This window comes from Mustela nivalis, assembly GCF_964662115.1.
Source record: "Mustela nivalis genome assembly, chromosome: 7".
In the NCBI taxonomy this organism is placed as follows: domain Eukaryota; kingdom Metazoa; phylum Chordata; class Mammalia; order Carnivora; family Mustelidae; genus Mustela; species Mustela nivalis.
The window spans coordinates 57,145,076-57,168,564 of NC_139026.1; the positions used below are offsets into that span (position 1 = coordinate 57,145,076).

General features: G+C 37.3%; 1 protein-coding gene across 2 annotated transcripts in view; it reads right to left on the reverse strand.

The window, feature by feature from the left end:
• The window catches only part of RERG (RAS like estrogen regulated growth inhibitor), a 124,698-nt gene that overhangs the window by 10,068 nt on the left and 91,141 nt on the right, over positions 1 to 23,489 (reverse strand). For both annotated transcript variants that reach the window (XM_082742380.1, XM_082742379.1), the window contains exons 3-4: positions 10,690 to 10,746; positions 707 to 780 (exon numbers count right to left, since the gene is read on the reverse strand). In XM_082742380.1, the coding sequence (XP_082598506.1) occupies positions 707 to 780; positions 10,690 to 10,746 (131 nt within the window). The remainder of the gene's footprint in view (positions 1 to 706; positions 781 to 10,689; positions 10,747 to 23,489) is intronic.

Here is a 23,489-nt window from a genome sequence, read left to right on the forward strand (position 1 = left end):
CAATAGAATGTGTTGAGATGTAGAAAGAATATTACAGAAAGATTCCTAAAATACAGCATTCTAAAAAGTGATTCTGGGGTTATATAAGTTTAGAATATTATATATACTGAAATTCTTAAAGATTCATCTTATGGGGCACCTGGGTGGCTCAGTGGGTTAAAGCCTCTGCCTTTGGCTCAGGTCACGATCCCAGGGTCCTGGGATCGAGCCCCGCATCGGGCTCTCTGCTCAGCAGGGAGCCTGCTTCCTCCTCTCTCTCTGCCTGCCTCTCTGCCTACTGTCAAATAAATAAATAAAATCTTAAAAAAAAAAAAGATTCATCTTATACATGCGCATGTAAGCCTCTGAGAACTTCCCCAGTAAATGATGCTCTTCATCAGAGCATTTCAGAATACTTAACCATGAACTTCTTAATATTTTGCTATCTCCCCAAAATATATGTGGGTAATTCTAAATGATGTCATGTCAATGTTACAGTATTATCAATCCCCCTCACCCCACCGAAGTACCCAGTAATTTATATAAGGATGCACACATAAGCTCTTTCAAATATGTTAGTATATGAATAACTAGATAATTAAAGAGAAAAGTCTTTAGGCATCATTAGTTAATTGGAGGAAAGTGTCTTAATTTTGTTCATAGTATGCATGTACACAGCTCATTTTTATTTGATCCAGAAAACATTTTAACTGAACCCTTTATTCACCTGACCAGCAGTATCTAATATCTCCATGGTGACAACTTCATCATCAATGGTTGCTTGGTGTCGGTAGGTTGATTCTGAGGGAATGAGCAAAGAAGGAAGGTAAAAAAGTAAATTAGTGCATGATTTAATTTGACCTTTAAATGACAAAGTAGTCACAGAAGTATGTCTGCTTGTATCACATAAAGGAATGTGCATCCCAGGCAGGAGAGGATGGACGGGCAAGAATGTGCCATCTCTGTACTCTCTGAGCTCCTGGAAGTCTGGGTTCTCATGTGGGAGCCACAGACTTTCAGGACATAACATGGGAGAATTTCTATGTCTCTGCTCATTTTATTCTTCTAGGAGGCCAGCTTTCTGGTGTATAAAATAGGGTCTCTACATCCTAGACTGAGAAAGTGCTTCCTACAAAATGCATGGTACCTTGATACTCCTAGAACTCAGTTTCAGGAAATCACTACTAATGATTGTCCCTGACAAGATCACATATAAACAGGAGCCATTCATTTCCTTCAAGACCTCAACCCTGGAGATGTATTAGACATGAGAGGAGGTAAATAGTCATCCATGTAAAAAATGACCAAGTAAAGCCATGAGATCCCTGTGGTGGTAGAAGGCCATTGGGTCTCATGTTTGGGGGTTGAATGGGAAGTAGAGGAGGGCTGGGGCACATGGTGGGAGAGGAAACAAAGCAGAGTTCTCCTGCTCATGTTCCCTCTTCAGGGTAGAAAAATGACAACTGCTCAGTACCAGCTGTAGGCTGGTGGGTTAATATCAGGGTGGTCCCCAAGCTCTATGGGGGTGAGAAGTCAGTAGATGCAAGACTTTGGGTGGTCTTAGTGTGCCTTTTACCTCATGAAATGGAAACCAGATGTTAAAATAAATATGAACTGGTGCTGCTCTGTATGAAAACTAGAACAGCTGAAACACCAAGCTCTGTGAATGATTGACAGAGCTGATGAAGGTCGGGTTGAGGAGCTCTTCCAGAAGGCATCAGTACATGATAAGAAAATTGTAAAAAGTAAAATGTAAGAGAGATGGATAACAGAAATGGATATGTTATTATCTCTTATACAATGAGATTCAAAGACAACAAAGTACATAAGGGCTGAAAATACTTGAGGATGAAAAAACTGAGAATTTCCCAGGATGAAAGGTCTTGGAACAGTTCAGACCAAAAGGACATGGGTGCCTGGGTGGCTCAGTCAGTTAAGTGTTTGTCTTTGGCTCAGGTCATGATCCCAGGATCCCAGGATCAAGCCCCACACTGGGCTCCCTGCTCAGCAGGGAGCTTGCTTCTCCCCTGTCTGCCACTCCCCCTGCTTGTTCTTGCTCTCTTTCTCTGTGTCAAATAAATAAATAAAATCTTAAAAAAGATGCACCATTGTTAAAAAAAAATAAGGACTTAAAAGACACACAAAGAAAATCCCATATATAAAACAATCACAGCAAAATTTAGGGATATCAATAATAAAGAAAAATTTTAATGAATATACAAAAAAAAGCACATCACCTACAGAAGGACATGATTCAGACTGACATTAGACTGCTAACCAGCAAAACTGGATTGGAGATCCCAGTGGTGTAAAACAAAGCAATCAAACCACATCAAAAGCAACTGAGAATTACAATTCTAGATGATACCAATACATTGGGGTAGGCAGGGTGGGGAGAGACAAGAGGCAGATTTGAGTGAGTTAATGTAGTTGTCCTACTCCCGAAGATGATGTCATAAGAAAGCAAAAGGAGAAGTGACTTAAGTATTCAACTTGACAAATCAGAAAAGGAACATAGAATAAATCCAAAAAGATATGAGGAAAGAAGTAAAAGAGAAAACCACAAAGAAAGAATGACACAAGGTTAACAGAACCAAAGCATGGGGTTTGAAGGGATTTAAAAATAAAAAAGGTGGGAGTAGAGATAAAAAATCTGGTAATACTGACTCATAAATTAAAAGAGAAGGAGAAATCAAGCACAATTTAGCATAAAAGAAGAAATAACTACATATTCTGATGAAGTGAAAATAAAATAATATTATGAGTCATATGCCAACAAATTTCAAACCCTGATAAATTCTTATATTGAAACATGTATGGACAGGCGCAGTGAGAACTGGAACACTTAACCCGGTCAGTAACTGAACTGGTAAGTAACTTAGATATTAATTGTTGATCCCTTCTGATCATAAAAAGCAACTGCATCTGATTGGTTTTAAAGGAGATTTCTATAAACATTAAACAAGTTGTTCTAGAAAATAGAAAAAGGATAATCATCCAATTCCTTTTGTGGGGCATTACCTGACTCTAATAGGAAGTAGTATAAGAGTAGTAAGAGGAAAAGGACAAGAAAATTATAGGCTCACTTTATTCTTGAACGTAGATTAAATCCTAAATAAAATATTATCCAATTGAGTTCAATTAGTGTAAAAAGAAAAGTACATCATGATCAGTTAAAGTTTTTTCAGAAATACAAAGAGTGTTTAAAGTCTATCAATGCATTTTTTAAAGTTTTTATTTAAATTCCAGGTAGTTTTGCACCTGGTGCTCACCACAAGTGCCCTGCTTAATACCCATGACCCCCGCACCTCCTCTCTGGTAACCAACCATCAGTTTGTTCTCTGCAGTTAAGAGTCTGTTCCTTGTTTTCCCTCTCTTTTTTTTAACCCCTTATGATCATTTGTTTTGTTTCTTAAATTGCACCTACGAGTGAAATCATATGGTATTTGTCTTTCTCTGACTGACTGATTTTGTTTAGCATAATACTTTCTAGCTCCACCTACATCATTGCAAATGGTAATATTTCATTCTTATTTATGACTGAGTAATATTCCATTACATATACATACACACCACCTCTTTATCCATTCGTCGGACACTTGGGCTCTTTCTATAATTTGGATATTGTTTCTATCAATGAAGTTTAACACAGTAAAGCACTGAATGAGAAAAAAGTGCTAAAGAAAAAAAAATCACATGATTACCTTTACAGGAAGATCTATAGCATAATGAAATTTATGTAAGTTTAAGGTTTATGGATACACAGAAAAACACCCTTTTCAAAAAATATGTCATACCTAGTATATACTGCTTACCATTTGAACAAGAATGTTCTAAATGCTTTACTCATATTAATTCATTTAATCTTCACAAATATCTCTGCAGTAGATATTAGTATTATATCCCTGTTACACAAAGATATGGAGGCACAACAACATTTAATAACTTGCTGAAACTCAGACAGAGTAAGTGGTAAGTGGTAGAGTTGACATTGGATCTAAGGAATATTGGCTTTGGAATGAGGCTTATACCACTATCCTAAAAATCAAACATATTAGATTATATACCTATGGGAAAGAGGAGGCCAATGGTGTCACAATGGGGCATGCAGGAAAAATAAAGTGAAATCATATAAATAATATAGATAATAGTAATAGAAATATATAATATATAAAAGAAATATATAATATAAAAGAAATATATATATAAAAGAAATAAGTATAAGTATAAAAAAATAAGAAATAATAGAAATGTAATAAAAATGATATAAAGGAATCCTAAGCACATGAATGGTACCGTGGATAGATTAACATGATTCACTTAATTTTTTACACCTAAACTACCCAAATCCCCAACCAACCAACCAACCATCCAAATAAACCTGCAAGTTTGTCTCAACAGGGTGATCAGTAAGTCAATCCTTTTATTTATTTGTTCATTATTCTTTCATTTCTTCATCTCATCAACTATTTTACAGTTCTTTTTTTACCACAGTTTTTTATTACTCTCCTACAAATATAATCTTCTACCTAAAATACAAACTACAGAAAGGAGGCTTAACTAACTAGCATAACCTAGCCTTCTACTGCTATAAGCTGTGTCACGATCATTGCCACAGGCATGGCGCACAGCTGAAGTCTTTTCTGAACAGCAAAATTTAAAAAGGAAGTTATGTTCAATATATTTTAATAAACATATTTTCGCAGTACTGTCCTTCTGTTAGAATAGGTAATCCGTATGTGGTTATGTACAATGATTCTCAATTCTAGAAAATTCTATCCCCCTACTCTTTATGTTAAAAGGAAGATGATTATTTTGTATAATTTTACTCTAAAGTATGATGTATAGCAACTTCTTATCTCTAAATATCTCTGAATGTTCTCTTAATTATTTCTTTTTGCATCTTCAGTCCTCCAGCCTGAGGAGGAAAGAGGCCCAGAAGCAGCAGGCCAGCTAGGATCTATGCCGTTTCTGTTTTTTCCACTCCCGTTCTGTGGTGACCTTTGCACTACCTTCCTTTTAAAAGGGGCTGGCATCAGCCCTGAGGCCTGGAAAACAGAGTTCTGGGCTCTCTTCCATCTCTTTACACCAAAAGTTGTTTGACAGACAGGGACATTTTTCTCTGTTGCTTCCATGATAAATAGGATATGTATTTCAACCACAGAAGGACACAGTAGGGGGGAAATAAAATATAATGAAAATTGTATGAAGTTGTGTGATTCTCTGGTTGTTTGTTAACTGAAACAAAAATGAAGGAATGCAGGAAATGAGGGAATGTCTGCCGCAGACATAGCAGCGGGGAGCAGTAGTGATTTCATCAAAGCCGAGGACTGGTTTCATGCCATTTTGAGCCTTTTCTCTTTAAGCCTCTTCTCTCTCATTAGAAACCCATATCTTGGAGCACCTGGGTGGCTTAGTGGGTTAAAACCTCTGCCTTCAGCCTAGGTCATGATCCCAGGGTCCTGGGATCGAGCCCCGCATAGGGCTCTCTGCTCGGCAGGGAGCCTGCTTCCCTCTCTCTGTCTGCCTGCCTCTCTGCCTACTTGTGATCTCTGTCTGTCAAATAAATAAATATTAAAAAAAAAAAAGAAACCCATATCTTCACGTCAACAGTGGAAGTATATAGCCCACACAGGCAAAATGTTGTGCCTCCGTGCGCTAACTTTAACGAAGCTAATTTGAAAAAATGTACTAAGCACTTTTTGGAATTAAACTCTACTATTCATTCCAAAACATAAGAGAAAATGTGTATGTGTGTGGAGAGTAGACACACATTTTAGTGTGTTCCAACTAACCTGAAATGAAGATTAGGAGTCTTTTTTTTTTTTCTTTTTCTTTTTAAAGGGAAGAGGGGTGATTGTTTAAGGCATATATCTAAATGAAACAAAATAATATACACTATAAGACCAATATAAGTTTCAAGATGGAATTTGGTACATTTTAAAATTCGAACTGGGGAGCCTAGGTGGCTTAGTCATTAAAGTGTGTCCCTTCGGCTCAGGTCATGATCCCAGGGTCCTGGAATGGAGCCCCGCGTCAAGCTCCCTGCTCCGCCTTCTTCTCTCCTTCTCCCACTCTCCCTGCTTGTGTTCCTGCTCTCACTATCACTCTGTCAAATAAATCAATAAAATCTTTAAAAAAAATGTGCCGAATTTTACTGTGTAGGAGCAATGCGTGATTTAAAACTCGTATTCAGTAATATTTTTATAAGTAGTAGTAGATTTTGTACACGCTAAGAGAAGTTGATACTCAACGAATGTTGTAGATGGTTAATCCTTTTACTGATTTAGCTTTTTTGCAAATTTCAACATATTAATATGGACATTTAGCCGGTACAGTAACAACAGCGGTTAGGAATGCTGATTTATGCTACAGTGAAAATTGTACTGACTTGAGTTCTATTACTGGTCTAAACACAAACCAGCCCCATAATCTTGAATAAATTTACTTTGCTGGACTTATTTCCTTATTCGTCAAAGGACGATCTCAATGTTCCTCATGTGCCGATATTGATTGGTTCCATGAGCTGGCTAAGCACTTCTGCTTTAGTCTCGAGTTCAGAGAATTTATTCTGGGTGTGTCTCTCTCTTGTATAAGACTTTCTTTCCAAACAGAGGGTACTGTCATGCAGGAAGGAAGAGCAAATAAAAAACCCCATGTGCCAGTGGATCTGTCTCCCAGTTCCTAATCCTGGTTCCTATCTGAGTCTTTATTCATGAGACAGAGACTCCATTATCCATTCAAACACAGAGTATGGTGCTTCCAATATAGTGGTAGTAGTGGTAAGTGCTGACATGTGGTCTCTCTCTTCTTCCCCAAACATCCATCTCTTTCTCTCTCTCTCTCACACACACACACACACACACATGCACATGAGCGCACGCCCACACATGGACGCACAACTAGCACCATCTAAGCCTTCGTCTCTATTCTCTGCCATGATCAACGCTCTCTAAGGGGAATAGGACTCTCAGAAGTAGGGATTCAGTTCTTGGGGATCTAATCAGAACATGGACCCTGTTGTTCTACAATGAGAATGTTACCCTCACCACCATCGGGGGTTCTTGTTCAGATGGTGTGAGCCCTAAACCTCACAGGCTTCACTTCTGGTTTTCAAATGCTACTCAGACACCACCTCTGGTCTCTGACTACCATTTCACTGGTCCATAGTGAAATGAGAAAAATGTAAGGAAAACTAAAATTGCCCAGTGTAAAGAATTGAATGTTTTTTTTCTTAGCTTATATCCTTCAAACCATTTGGATGTGCAAAATATTTGCTTTTTTTATGAAACACAAGTGCAAACAAACCGTGGGTTTTGTTCCCTCTCACCCTCTCTCTCGCCCATGCCTGCATTCCTAATGGCAGTTCTTCTCCATGGAAAAAAAAAAAAAAAAGAGCAAACCCCACCAAAACAAAGAGTCTGGGAATCATTTACTATCATGGTAGCAAATTTCCTTCACAGATTTACCTCAGAGCAGTAGATACTCCAATTTTGAAACATTAAATGGTGTTCATAGTCTTCAGTTTCCTTTTTTTTTTTTTTTAAAGATTTTATTTATTTATTTGATAGACAGAGATCACAAGTAGGCAGAGAGGCAGGCAGGGAGACAGGAGGAAGCAGGCTCCCCGCTGAGCAGAGAGCCCGATGCGGGGCTCGATCCCAGGACCCTGGGATCATGACCTGAGCCAAAGGCAGAGGCTTTAACCCACTGAGCCATCCAGGTGCCCCATAGTCTTCAGCTTCTAAAGGAGCAATAATTCTGTCACAAGTTGATAGCACTGAAATATTAAGAAAAATTTTTCCCTTCCTTTCTTTTATTGAAGTATAATTAACATACAGTGTTATAGTATGCTTTTGAGGAAGGCTCTGAATTCAGAACTCAAGACTGGCTTTTGCAAATATGCCACTTAACTTTTTAATGGGAGCTTTCCCTTTCAGTGGTGGTTTTGAAACTTTGTGATGGTATGAAGTCAAGCCCCAGAAATCTTGATTCATCTTGAGTCAAATAGATGGGGAACACCTGTAGGCTAGAATATTGGTAACTTTCAGCACCGCGCGCGCGCACACACACACACACACACACACCCCAGTTTCCAGGGTGAGTTAAAGAAACCCTCACCTGGAAGTGAGTCATACACCTGATCAACGCTCTTGTTGCTTAGCAGCAGTAATCCTTTTTAAGCAGTACGGTACAAGGTCACTCAATAAACTTTCATTGTTCTTAGTGAAGGAAGCCTGTATTATAAATAACTGATGCGGGCAGATTTCTATTAACAGCAGTTGTTTTTCAGAAGGAATAAAACAAAAGGGACAATGACAATGGTTCACCTAAAACTGATTTAAAATAGTAACACTGGTTACTGGAACACATTCAGAAAGGTAAAAAAAAAAATCATTTTTTTATAAGCTTCTTCTTTTGTTGAGATATACTGGGTTTGCTAAGTAAAAATCAGGATTTTTCCACTGAACTCCCATAAAGCATTAAGATTCTCAGGAACTTTGTAAAGCTTAGATAAGTAATTAAATAAAAGAGGAGAGTATTTATTTATGTGAAGCAAACAATAGATAGCAAATGATTTTTTAAAACCAGGTACATTTTTGATCCAAATATGTCATTTTAAAATTAGATTGTGGCTATGTTAAAAATGCTAAAAATTGTTAATGTTGAAAAACTATTTAAAAGCAAAAACAGGGGTGCCTAGGTGGCTCAGTCGGTTGAGCGTCTGCCTTCAGTTAGATCATTATCCCAGGGTCCTGGGATCAAGCCTCACATTGACCTCCCTGCTCAGCAGGGAGCCTGCTTCTCCCTCTCCCTCTGCCCTCCCCCTGCTTGTAATCTCTTTCTTTCTGTCAAATAAATAAATAAAGTCTTTGAAAAAATGAAAGCAAAAACAGAGAAGTAAAGATTAATAAATGTAGAGGCATGTTATTAGATTTGAAAAAAAACAATAGTGTAAAGATGTTAGTCTTCTCAAAGTAATTTATAGTTTTAATGCAATTCCAATCAAAATCATGTCATGTTGTGATAAAGTTTTAAAAATTGGCCTGGAAGGATAAACTAAAAATCCTAGCCAAGATAATTGTGCAGAAAGTTAGAGAAAAAGGACTTTCTCTACTCTGTGTCAAAATGTTCCGCAGAGCTCAATTATCAGAAGAATGTGGAACTCAGGGGTGGATATAAAAGGCAAATATAGAGCCATATCCAAGGGTAAATGAGTCAATGTATTACAAACAAACAAGCAAACAAGCAAACAAAAAACAGCTTTGGCAGTAGCCTGGGCAAAGTGGGGACTATTTAGTAAATAATAGCAGGACGATTTGGCAACTATTTGGAAACACTGTTGGATCTCCGGTCTGTACTTTCACAAAAACAAGTCCCAGATTAAAAAGTTATAAATTAAATAAACTCTAAGGTCACTCCGCATTCACGTCTGTTGTAGTACTTATCACTATCTGACCTATCTTTGTTTATGGACTCTTCTGTCTTTACTAAACTGTTAGCTCAAAAAAGCCAGAGGCTTTTTCTTTCTGTCTGTTGGTTTATCCTCAGCTCCGGCAATGATCTGACACATTGGAGGCATTTAAGAATATTTGTTGACTGGTTGAATAAAAGCAATGAAAGGAGGCAAAAAGGGGAAGAAATCTCCCTTTTAGCCTGAAGTATGTAAGTTTGGAGTCATAACTAAACCAAACAGTATGAAATTAAAAAAAAAAAAAAAAAGTAGTAATCTTTGCCCTTTTCACTCTTCTGAGTAAGGCCAGCTCAGCCTGGACTCTGGGCCTGATAATGAAACGGAGGACGCATGTTTCTCCAGCCTCCTCTGGATACAAAGTTGTTTCCCTTTACAGACCCAGCCGGGGTCCCTAAAGCATAAAGAACAAAAACTCAAAGGATTAATTTGGAATAAACTCTGAAGCTTAAATTAGAACCTTTGGATTATCAACACCGTTTTGAGGATGAGGACTAAGCTGCTAGCTAATAAGCACTCGTTTTTGACTACTTAAAAAACCTGATGATTGCTTCATACAATATTATGCTGCTTTCAAGCTCTACAGACACCAATTTTTTTGTTGCCTCTTTTTTTCTTTTTAAAAAAATTTTTTTAAAGATTTTACTTATTTATTTGACAGAGATCACAAGAAGGCAGAGAGGCAGGCAGAGAGAGATGGGGAGGCAGGCCCCTTGCCCAGGACCCTGGGATCATGACTTGAGCTGAAGGCAGAGGCTTAACCCACTGAGCCACCCAGGCACCTCTCTTTTTTTCTTTTTTAAATGGACTTTAATCAAATTCTTTGGACAGAAATAGAGTTTATTTTTATATTTTTCCCGAATCAGTGTTCGGAAGGTTTATTTTCTTGTGATACTCCCCTCAGCGTGCCAGTTTTTTTCAAACCAGGTTAGCCTTGGCCACTGTGTCCTCCTTCTCCCACTAGAATGATGCTAGCTTTCCTGATGTGAGGGTATCCATCGTGTTGTACCCACGTCCTTCTTGGCTCTGGTCTTCCTCTATGTATGAAAATCCTGTGCAGTTACAAGTACAGACAGTCTGAGATACATGTCCAGCTTCTTGAAGGGCTTCTTTGCCTGATTTGATGAGATACTTCCCAAACAGCTGGTAGGTGCTTCAAAATGTTACAACAGAAAAAGTCATTGCCTCTTTTGGCTCATAAACTCTCACTGGAAAGGAGGAAACAAAACTTGACTTACCGAGAGTGGGATCATATTCCCAGATGAACCGTTTGGTCAGGAATCTCACTACAAGAGCTGTGGAAAAGAAAAGAGCAACATTTCAAACAAATTTGTTAATTTCTTGTGGTTCTTATCCTTGCACAGAAAGAGATGTAGCCCAGACAACTAGAGTGTCTTATATTTCTTGGCATAAAAACACCCAATGCATTTATTTATGTTTGTTCAAGAGTTTTTTCAGTTTCATATGGTGGTCTAAAAATTGGCGCAAAGTCTTAATGGTGCATTAATGAACGGGTTCGATTTGTTCCTTTACTTACAGGGTTAAAACAAGCAAGCAAAGAAAGACATCATAACGTGAAAATGCTCACTCATAACATTTTTTAGCAAAACAATGAATTTAGATATAAAGTATCACAATACAGGTATCTAGAGATTGAATACTGATAACGACTAACAACAGTGAATTGAAAACTCAATGATTTTTAACTGCAAGGGAAAGATCACTATCTGGTAATTTGTATTATCAGAGAAACAGATATTTAAGGGACGCCTCGGTGGCTCAGTCAGTTAAGTGTCTGACTCTTGATTTCTATTCAGGTCATGATCTCAGGGTTGAAAATCCTGTGCAGTTACAAGCACAGACAGTCTGAGATACATGACCAGAGATATGAGCCCCATATGGGGTTCCATGTTCAGTGGAGAGTCTGCTTGAGATTCTCTCCCTCTGTCTCTCCCCTACTTGTGTGCATGCACACACGCTCTCTGTCTCTCTCTAAATAAAGAAATTAAATCTTTTAAAAAACAACAGATATTTAAACTTACAGATTTCAATAATGACTCATTAAAGCTCATCAGAAGTGACACTGATGGAATAGTACAGTCAGAGGTAGGGTCTGGAACCATGTGAAACCTTTACTCGCACGATCCTCTCAACCTTATTTCATCCCTATGAGGCAGATACTATGATTATTCCCATTTTTCAGGTAAGGAAACTGAGGCTCTGACCACTCAACAAATTTCACTGAGTCACTTAGCTAGTTGGTGACCAAGTTAGGATTTGAGCTCATGCAGTCTGTTTCCAAGGCCTGTGATTTATCCACTGTTCTCAACTTATTTTAAGGCCAGGCCCTCCAGATAATACTTGACTGGAAGCTGGTGACAGGAGGAGAACTGGCCTAACACGTGGGCTCCACTGTCCTTAAAAACCAGTGGGACACATGCTCGACATCTTCCTATAGAAGTATTGAAAACAATGGTTCTTAACCTCCTTAAAAAATTTTTTTTGAAAAAGGGTGTCACAGACACTTTTAAAATGGAACAAAAGCTTGGACTCTTTTACCTGGTAAAATGTATATACATACATTTTGGCAGATAATTTCAACACGCTAATGAGGACTCTGAAGACCTTCGGTGGTCTTCCTGGGATCCCACCGACCCTCACTAGAAAATCAATGTATATCATATTTTGTAGTTTAAAAATATCTATTATTAGAATATTTTTATGTTTACCAAAATGTCCTATATGTAGTAGGCTATTTCTTCCTTGACGAAATAGAACTAGTTAGTTGGAAGTTGCTATTAGTCTGTCCTTTGTTGCCACTGTAGGATCAAATATATCACCCCTACCATAGTGTCTTATGGGAGAGATCACAGGAAAATTGCAATGAGAACCTCATAAAACAGACCACAAACATATGTGGCTTGGCTGGATACTGAAGTAGCAATGTTCTTTCTAATTACAGAGTGTGAGTCTGAATTGAAGCCAAAATATTTGCAGTGCCTAAAGTAGCAAGGCCACTGACCCTATAATACTTCCCACAGTGAGTGTACTTGTGGTTTTATCTGCAATTTTCAGAGTCTGTCACTGTTCACCCTCTCAAGAATGCATTTTTTTTTTTTTTGCGTGTAAGAAGCAGCAAGCAGTAGACAGATATTTCCCTGTTTTTAAATTAGCATGTTAGTAAACATACTTGCTGACCGTATTCATAGTTCACCTTTTGTTAGAAGTATGTAGCTTTAACTCTAAAAGTCTCACCCTGAAAAATACACTTACCAGACATCTTTAAGCAATGAGGTAGTAAAATTCCTGAAGTTTCACATAATTGAAGTTTGAACTTCCCCAATTCTAAGACCATTTAAAGTTCAGTTATTTCTCAAAGAAATCTTTCTAAAATGTATTTGACACTCGATGGCCCTTCCAAACTGAGTATATGGAATAACACTGAATCATTTAAATGATGTAAATGATGTAGATCAATCTTATTGAACTACATGGATTAGCGTCCTGTGCAGTTACGCAGTAATACTGTGAGAAGCCATAGAATGGTCGAGGCAACACAATTCTGGAATGCTAGGGCTTTAAATAGTTCAGCTTTTGAATACACACATTCATACACACACATACATTTTTCTTCCCTCAAATACGATGGTTTTCTCTTCTTTGTTTTTTAAAGATTTTTTAAAAAAATTATTTATTTGAGAGAGAGAGAGCGAGAGAGAGAATGCATGAGAAGGGGGGAGGGGCAGAAAGAGAAGGAGAAGCAGACTCCTTGTTAGGAGGGAGTGTGACTCGGGGCTCAATCCCAGGACCCCAGGACCATGAGTTGAGCCGAAGGCAGACACTTAACTGACTGAGCCACCCAGGAACCCCCAGGTTTCTCTTTTCACCACAGTCACTGGGACCCGAGACCACCTCCAATAACCAACCCATTGGAATCTCCTTTGTTACTTTGTTTTTCTAAAGACCAATAAGTCATATTAATAAGCTTGTTAGAATTTTTTCTATTAAAGTAGCTCTGGGGTTGGATTCTAAGGAAGCTGTTCTATGAATATAAACAGGATTCTGGTGACTTTTGAGATGTCATGTTTGTTGTTGAGAAGTTGTTCCTGCTCACTGATGGGTTATTGGCTCAGGTTCAGGGAGCTACCTTCTAATGGGGCAATGTTGCTAGGCTTTATCAATGAAATCAATCTAAACATTTTTAATATTTTTTAAGAGTTTCACATTATTTTATAATGGTTATTTTAACAATAGGATCATATATTTTTTAAAAATTCAATCTATTTTTTTAAAAGATTTATTTATTTATTTGAGACAGAGAGCACAAACAGAGGGAGAGGGAGACAAGAAGTCTCCCCACTGAGTGGGGAATTTGATGTGAGGCTCAATCCCAGGACCCTGAGACCATGACCTGAACTGAAGTCAAGAGTCAGATACTTAACTGACTGAGCCACCCAGGCGCCTGAAATTCAGTCTGTTTCAAATGCAATAAAAAAACATCAAAACCACATTGAAAAATTGACATACATTATGTTTATTTTTTTTTAAGATTTTATTTATTTATTTGACAGAGATTGCAAGTAGGCAGAGAGGCAGGCAGAGAGAGAGGGGGAAGCAGGCTCCCCACTGAGCAGAGAGCCCGATGTAGGGCTCGATCCCAGGACCCTGAGATCATGACCTGAGCCAAAGGCAAAGGCTTAACCCACTGAGCCAGCCAGGTGCCCCCCACCTTATGTTTATTCTTAAAAGACACGCTTTTATCTCCTCACACACAGATTATTCATGGAAAAGACAAATGCATTGTCTATATTTTTATTTTCAAAAATATTTTAATTTAAAATTATTATTCTAAAGAATGAAAATAACCTTACATCTGTGGAAATGTTATCTGTTAAAGTCTCTATTATTTCCACTGGATCTGAGGTGCTTGCTGACATTTCACCATTTACTGATGGAACCATAAAACCTCAGTATTACTTACCCACACACTTGATTATAATTTTATTAGGAGCTATAACTTTCATAGGGGATATATCTTGCCATGTCTCCCCTCCTCCGCCACTACCATGCACATCACATGATTTCACCTGTCAATGATAATACAGTTGCTTCCTCAGTGGGGTCCCTCCTTCAGCTGCACCCTCAAAACTCCCCCAAACTACTCTTCACACAGATAATGTCTCTGCTAAAACTTAAACCATCTCATGCCACATCCTTTCCTCAAATTCTCCCTGACCTCATCTCATTGAATAACTATTTATTGAGTGCCTACTTGGTATCAGGTTCCGTTTTAGGGGTTTGCAATAATCCAGTAAACAATTCAAAGATCTCTGACCTTACAGAGCTTATATTCTCCTAGGAAGAGACAGATAAAAAATAAAAATAAGAAATAAGAACTATAATACATTAGAGGCACTAAGTGCTATAAGATAAAAGAACAAGGTAAGGGGATTTGGCATTGGGGATGGCGGTGTAAGAGTTATTATTTAAGACAGGATAATCCTTATTGGCAAGGTAGTATAAGAAACAGATGAGAAGGGGCGCCTGGGTAGCTCAGTGGGTTAAGGCCTCTGCCCTCAGCTCAGGTCATGATCCCAGGGTCCTCTGATCGAGCCCCGCATCGGGTTCTCTGCTCCCCATGGAGCCTGCCTCCTCCTCTCTCTGCCTACCTCTCTGCCTACTTGTGATCTCTGTCTGTCAAATAAATAAATAAAAATCTTAAAAAAAAAAGAAAAAGAAAAAGAAAAAAGAAACAGATGAGAAGATCCCTGGGGGGACAGTGCTTGAAGGAGAGGGGATAGCCAATGCCAGCAAACAGGTTAAAGCAGGACTGTGTGCTTGATATGGTCAGGGAACAAAAAGCAGGCCAGAGTGCCTAAGGCAAAATGAACAATAATGAGTGTAGCTGAGGATGAGGTCATTTCCTGCCTCTCCCCTAGCCACGCATTCCACTACTTCTACTACTGTTAATCAACACCACCACCACCACTAATAATAATAATAACAACTGAAATTTTATTTATGATGATGATGATGATGATTTTACTTGATTCTTTCTTTAGAATTTATGCTTGTGAGGACATTACATTTGTTTAATTTATCACTGTCTTCCAGTTTCTAGAACAGTGTCTGACACAGAGTAGACTGCAAAATACTTGTTGAATGGATGGAAAAGATCCATCATTCCATGTCACAGTTCACTCTCTTGGCAGTGAAATAATAACCAGGCACTGAAAGAAGAAGCAACACAAACAAGGCAAGAGAATTCACAACAGAACCATGTCACGTTTCCATAGCTTTTTCTTGAAAGGTTATATAAATATACACTCTGAAATGCCTTCTAATGGGTATTTCAAAAGCCTTCTACAAATTATACTTCTGTAGTTTATTTAATGAGTTAATGAAAAATTGATTTAATTTTCTCTTGAACACCTGTCCTCTCCATCCCAACTATCCTGAGCAAAGGTTTTTCTTTTGAGATAAGTTGGTGGTATTGGTAACCTTCACATTTGCTAGCACTCTGATGTATGATCTTGTTTTCCCTGAAGTTTTGAGGTCTGACATATTTGATTGGTTGCATGAAATATCTTATTTTTTTCCCCGTACCTTGAAACTAAATAAGCCAAACATGTCTAAAAGTTAATCTAGAGAAGAACATTTTGCTCAATACATTACCTACTTGAATAATTCTTCATTATATGTGGTTTATTTTTTTTATTACTGGAACTGAATTTCATGATTATCTATGAAAGCTGGTTTCTAACAAAATGGAAAATTCACTAAGTAGAGTTTGAGCCAAGGAAATATTATTTAAAGTGACATCAGTGTAATAATTCAATAGGATAATAGTTCATTTATAAGCAAATGCTAAAAGGCAACATTTCTATGTTAAAATAGTTATGCCATTTTAAAAAATTAACAAGTCTGGGGCTAGTTATTCAAAATAAGTTCTGATGTCATTATCAAGATGAGGAAAACATCAAAAGTACCAACTTTAATGATCAGAATAATATTTTATGAAAATTGATTGGATATGAGCTGTATAGCAAATCAACTTTTAGAAAGAAATGAATTTTTCAAGGTAAATGAAAACTAACACACATGCTAGCCTTAAAAATTTTTAAATATACTCAGGAGAGTATAGTTCTGAGAGAATTTTCAGAACTTTTTGAAAGTTCTGACAGAACTTTCAAATGTTAAACTGTTTAGGCTTATAGTCTTAAAACAGTTCTTGTGATGCCATTATTTTTCACCTATATGGTTTATGAAATAACCTGATTAATAATGTTTATAATACAATTGTTTTATAGATCCTTAAGGATGTATGACCTCCTAAATATTTGTGATTATTGTTCTTCTTTACAGGTCTGTTAAAAAAGTATCCTTAATATAAAAATCTAGTCCTTTTGTCTGAAGGGAACTTTCCTGACTGAGGTGTATTGAATGCTCTATCACTTAAAGCAGTTTCCAATCACCTGTCCTCTTCAAACTTAGGCTTTTTCATCTATAATATATAGTAATTATATATTATATTATATTATATATAATATATATTAGTATATTAAACTATATATATAATACATACATAGTTATAATATTATATATTATATTATATATAATATAATATATATAATAATTAGCAGACTATATATGGTAATATACATAGTTATAATATAGTACTATATATAATATAATAATATATATTATATATAATTATATATAATATATGGCTATATAATATAAAATGATTCCCTTTCTTCCCCTGATCCTCATATACCTTTGCAACCTGAATTTAAATCACTTCCTGATGCTTACAACGGCCCTCCAGTTTGCTTGTACTACTTAATTTCATGCACGCTCATCTCTTCATGCATCTAATCGTGTTGTCCCTGCCGCCTTGAAAGTCCTTATCCAACTAATAAAATCCTAGTCGCCCTTCAAAATCTAGTTCAAATATAATCTCCTTTGTGAAACCCTTCCTTTCTTTCTGTATCAGTTAGCTATTGCTGTTGATTAAATATATCCCCAAACTCAGCAGCATTTAACAGTGAGCATTTATCATGGGAAAATTATAATTTGCTTATGGAACTGTGGTCAACTGATTGTTCTGGAAAAAGTCAGCTAATATGTTTTCAAACGTGTTTCAAATGGCCAGTTCAGATTTTTTTAGGACAGGAAAAGAATATCTGTGTCAATTAAGAGTACCTCAAAAAATACTGTTTCGTTTTTTTTTTTTTTTTTAAGATTTTATTCATTTATTTGAGAGAGAGAGAGACAGAGAGCACAAGCAGGGGGGAAGAAAAGAGGGGGAGAGAGAAGTAGACTCCCTGCTGAGCAGGAAGCCCAATGTGTAGCTGGATCCCAGGATCATGACGTGAGCTGAGGGCAGACAACTTAAAGGACTGAGCCACCAGGCACTCCAAAGAACATTGTTCTTCACCTGACTTCCTCTTGAATTCTGCCTATAATCCTGTTTAACACACTCTTGGTTTTATATATGCTCAAAGATGGTGCTTGTTATCTCCCACATTCATCTCATAAGGAAAAGTTATTATAAATATGTATTAAGTGATGTGTATGGTTTTCATTCTGTAACCAGCAGGACCTTCATAAAAAATGGTTACTTTAAAGTTGTAAGACCAGGTAGCTTTGAGATATTTCATGTCTTTAATGACCGTCCACTGAGAGTCTGCTAAGTTCAGAACAATTACGTCCCAGAGTTTGAATTATTCTGTGAAAAACAAACAGCTTTTTTTTTGTTATAGAAAAAGAAGGCAAACGTGGCTAAAATGGCCACAGTCGTAGTCCACAGTGGGTTATGAGTATACTCACAGCTTGTTATCCAAATCATTGCTCTCTTCTTTGACAGCATTTTCAGTGTTTAAATAGAATTCTTAATGCTTGAAAATTACATGAAGATATTATAATAAGCATACACAGTGCCTTAAGTGTGAAAGTTCTCAAAATCAGGCCACAGCTAGGAGATCGAGTGGCTCTCTTCCCCTCTCACCCCCTTACCATTACAGACTTACAGTGGGATTACTTGGCCAGCTGAGAACAGGAGGCAGAGGTATGTCATCCCAAGTCTACATTGGTGGCCAAATGAACATTAAATTGCTTTCAGTTTGAATTTTATGAACTCTAGGTAAAAGTCACAGTAAAGTGTTTGAAAAATAATTAAAAAAAAAAAAAGAAGGATGAGAGAGTTTCATACCACTTGAGAACTGTTTTCTCAGTTCACGAAACACATCAATTTAAGCAATATCATGAAATTTACAGTGGGAAAGCATTTAAAAATAAATGCAGTATTGTTAGTATTGCTACCCACCTTCCTTCAGTGAGTGTGCACGGTTAGGTCAGGTGTTAGTTGATCCTTGAACAACACAGGTTTGAACTGTGTGGGTCCATTTATATGTACACCTTTCCTGTTCTTTTCTTTTTTTTTTTTTTCTCTTTTCTTTTCTTTTCTTCTCTTTTCTTTCTTTTTTTAAGATTGTATTTATTTGACAGGGAGAGAAAGAGCACAAGCAAGGGGAGCAGCAGGCAGAGGGAGAAGCCGGCTCCCCACTGAGCAGGGAGCCCGATGTGGGGTTTGATCCCAGGACCCCAAGATCATGACCTGAACTGAAGGAAGACACTTAACTGATTGAGCCACCCAGGCACATCAATCAATGCACATTTTTTTCAATAAATACAGTACAGTACCAGAAATGTATTTTCTTTTCCTCACGATTTCTCTAACAACATTTTCTCTAGCTTACTTTATTGTAAGAATATAGTATCTACTACATAGCATACAGAATATGTATTAATGTACTGTTAAGGGTATTGGTAAGGCTTCTGGTCAACAGTAAGCTATTGCTTACGTTTTTGGGGAGTCAAAAGTTATACATGGATTTTCAACTGCGCGGGAAGTTGGTGTCCTTCACCCCCGCTTCGATAAGAGCCAACTGCATGTCTTTACCCTTCACTGCCCTACAGCACAGAGTTGATATAAATGTGTATCCATATGCTTATGCACATGTATCTGTGCACACTGGTGAAGACACTGAAGCTCAGACTATTTACAATTCTTCCTGAAATGCATGACCCCCTTTCAGTGCCCATCAACCCTGACTCAATCAGCAGAACCCCCTCTTTCTACAGATGAGGAAATTATCATCAGACAGCTGACGAGTCATGCCGATATGCTCCCCTGAGGCTACTAAACTCTTCATTGGAAAAATCTGGGGGGAAAATTGTATGTACGCTACAAATAGGGTGCATTTTGAAGAATATACACTGTGTAGTCACAAACACTGCTTTCAATACAAAAGAAAAGAATTGAAACCCTGAAATGTTTCTAGGAAAAAGTGACTCTGCAGACATAAGCTTCTGAACATTCATGAGTTTCTTTTCTTTTCTCCATGTGGAGCACTAACACTGTTCTTCTCATTCCATAATCCAGGGTGTATAAAGACATCAACACAAGACACTGTAGTCCTCCTCAAGATACAATTTTGCTTCCTCATTTTAATGTTGTTCACTGTTTCTTCTTTTACAGTTTATTATTACAATTATTTTAAAAAGAGTGCAGAGATCATAACTTCTTTGGGGGGGCTCCATAAATATTTTTGGGCTCATTTCTTTTTTAAAACTTTGCATCCTTGCAAGTTCAAATAAGCTAAAAACTAGTCAGCGTGTTAAGTAGTAATATAGGACTAAATCAAAGAAAGAGGAAAAGAAAGATGTATTTAGAATGGAACAGGCTCATAGATGGCGTTACTATTCACCACAGAGCATTTCTATCTGTGGTTAAGTAGGGAAGCACCCCCTCCCTTTTAAAGCCTTCCCTGGCCTTCCCAAGCCCTGAATCTCTCCTCCTCGGCCATGACATTGTCATTTGTTTCTTCTCTATTATAGAACAGGAACAACTGTCTTGTAAATATGAATTTACATTCCTGTATGTCTTACAGATTCTGGAGTTATAGATTAAGCCGTGTTCTCTTCATCTCCAGGGGCTGGCACATTGCCCAATACATTGCATGTGCTCAGTCAATATTTGAGAGATGAAAACAATGAAAAACTGGATAAATAATTTGGCTTCCATATTCCTAGTGTATTCAGATATGCACTCTAGGGTGTCTTTATTATTTAAGAAACATGTGTTCTTTAAAGTAACTTCCATTGAATATATACCATCCCTTCCAATGCCTCGTTCACATGTCCACTGCAAACATGACGGACTGAGAAGGGCTGGACACGCCGTTCCTCTTCTCCTCCGCCAGAGAAGAACCACGATCCCTGATCTTATACTATTAGCAGTGTTAGGTTTAACTCCAACCCTGCAGTGGTAAAAAGCTTCACAGAAGTAAAAATAATCATACTTACAAAAATAGAGGGAATCGTACTCTATATATTTGTAGAGACAGTTTATTGAAGAATAAAATACATTTGCGGAGACTCCATTTATTAATGATATTAGCTGCTGGATTTAAAGTGTATATACTCTTCAAAAATCTCATTAGGGAGGTTTTAGTCATGTTTTAACTAAAAACATGAAAGGGAATTTTGGAATGCTAATATCAAAAGGGGAGTTTGTATTGAATCTTGACTACACGCTTATTTATTTCTCAAAACACTACCTTTAAAGGTAGGAATTAATGCTTCTATTTTATGTGTAAGAAACCTGAACTGAAAAGTAAATAAACTTGTGTATTTTACAAAGCAGAGAAGTGACATAATAGAGATTAAACCCAGTTTTTTTTACTTTAAACCTTGAATATTGGGAAAAAACCTGTCCAATATTAAATACACACTACTATATTTTAATATTTCTATGGACATAATATAATTCTGAATGGTTGACATTGTTTTCCAGATAAGCATACTTCTATGGAGAGGCATGCTTTGAAAAAGCACATTTTTTTTGTTCATCACTAAATTTCTTCATCCTTAGTGGAGGAATATCCATGACCAGAAACCATGGCAACACAGAAAAAGAATATGAATTTCAAAAAAGAACCTCTTATATAAATAAAATTTTTGTTTTTCTCTTGAGCAGATCTTAAGGACGCAACAAAGGAGGAAAGAAGTGTATAATGATATAGACATAAAGTAGAATGTGATAAGTAACTATTTCCTTACTGGTTTCCTCAGACACTAGCAAGTTCATTCAACAACAACAACAAAAAAAACCCAGAATGTCAGGAACCATTTTAGGCAATGAAGGAAACAGCTAAGAAAGTAAGTTTCTATTCTTGAGGAGATGAGAGTCTGTGGCTTTGCATGTTTCAGGAAAAATAGAAAGATTCACAGGTAGAATAATTATCTAATTTAAGTCCTTTTATGATGTGTTGGTAAAAGAAGGAAAACCAGACACAGATGAGTCCACCTGACTTTAGTGCCTCAGAGAAAAAGAAAAAAGGAAAAAAATAAAAAAAACAACTTGTGTATTTTGGAAGAAAAATGTAACAGACAAAATCCTCATAGTATGTATAAAGCATCAAGCCTATAACTGCTTCTGTTCCATCTTCAGACAACAAACCAGAGATTTACCTAAAATATAAGAGGAAGTCAGTTTCACCTTCTTTCCTTTATCACCTAGACCTCTTATCATCCTCCTGTTAAATCAGGACTCAAAAAAAAAAAAAAAAAAAAGAATCGAATCTCCCTATTCTCCCACCTCCTGGATCCGATACTTCTGGTACTTCATATCTTGTTCCTGGGTCTTTCCTCAACCACAACCCTCAAGTTCATGTCTTCTTTTTAGCAGTCCCCTCTTTTCCTGATTACTCTAGCCTCTTCTAAGAAACACGGGCCATTGTGCCTAAAATCAAAGTCAACTATGGAGATCTCAGCCCTGAGCCTTGTCTAGTAGGGTCATGTTATGTGGGGGCCAGGACAGCTCTTTGAAGTTTTGGCTTAACAACTGTCAGTGACAGCTGAGACCAAGACTGTGCAGTTTGGAATCTCTCAGGAACCATAGTGGTAAAGGGCTAAAAGCCCTTTCTGAACTGTGGAGATGGACTAGAAAGAAATATCAAAAAACTCCAGCAAACTGTATTTAAAATGTCAGATCTTAAGGAGAGGGGCTCAGAGTAAAGACAGGTACACAGAATTCAGATTTCAGAAATATGGATATCTAGACTTAATAATTTTCAAATGCATATCCATTTGCCTTTTCTTTTGCTTCTCTCTACTCCCCTATAAGTTCTATGCAGATCCATTTACTCAATAAATATTTATTGAGCACTGTGTTAGGCACCAAAGAAAGCGAGACCGAGGGGATTCCCTAAGTAAGATATTAGAAATGACTTCATATTAGAGCGAAATCTTGGGTGAGTTGAAGTTCACGAATTTAGGAGGAGCGTCCCAAGAGGAATGTTCAAAAGCCTAGACATGGAAGAGCCTGGTTTATTTTGGAAATACATGTGGTTCAGGATAGGTTGAGGGATGTGAGGATGGAGCTATGGGGAGGGTAGCTTGCGAGGTTCTTTGGAAACCAGACTAGGAAGGTGCTCATATGTCACTTTGAAGAGCTTGGATTTTACTCTGAAGTCTATGAGTAGACAGTCATCTGAGTAGAGGGATGGCTTGATATGAAATGGTTATCTATAGAAACTGTTCATTAATTAGCTGTAGAGACTGAGGCAGAGAAATCTTTGAGGTAGAATTTAATGGTGAAATGATATAAGAACAAGTAAGAAAAAAAAAAAAGAGTAAGGGAGGATAGGCTTGAACATGTTGAATGTGAGACATTAATGAGAACATCCAGATAGAGAAGTTCCACCTGTCCATCCATCTGTCCATCCATCCATCCATCTATCCATCCATGCGTCTATCCTCTATTCTTCCATTCATCTATTCATCTATCACACATTCAACATAAATTCGTTAAATATTTGTTAAATATCTATCATGTCCCAGACACTGTTTGACACCATCATGAGGTGGACGTCATACTTCTGAAGCTAGAGGAAGTGATCTCTACCACAGTGACAATGGGCATGGATAAGATGTCCTACATAGGTTAGTTTAAAGCAAGAAAAGAGAATTT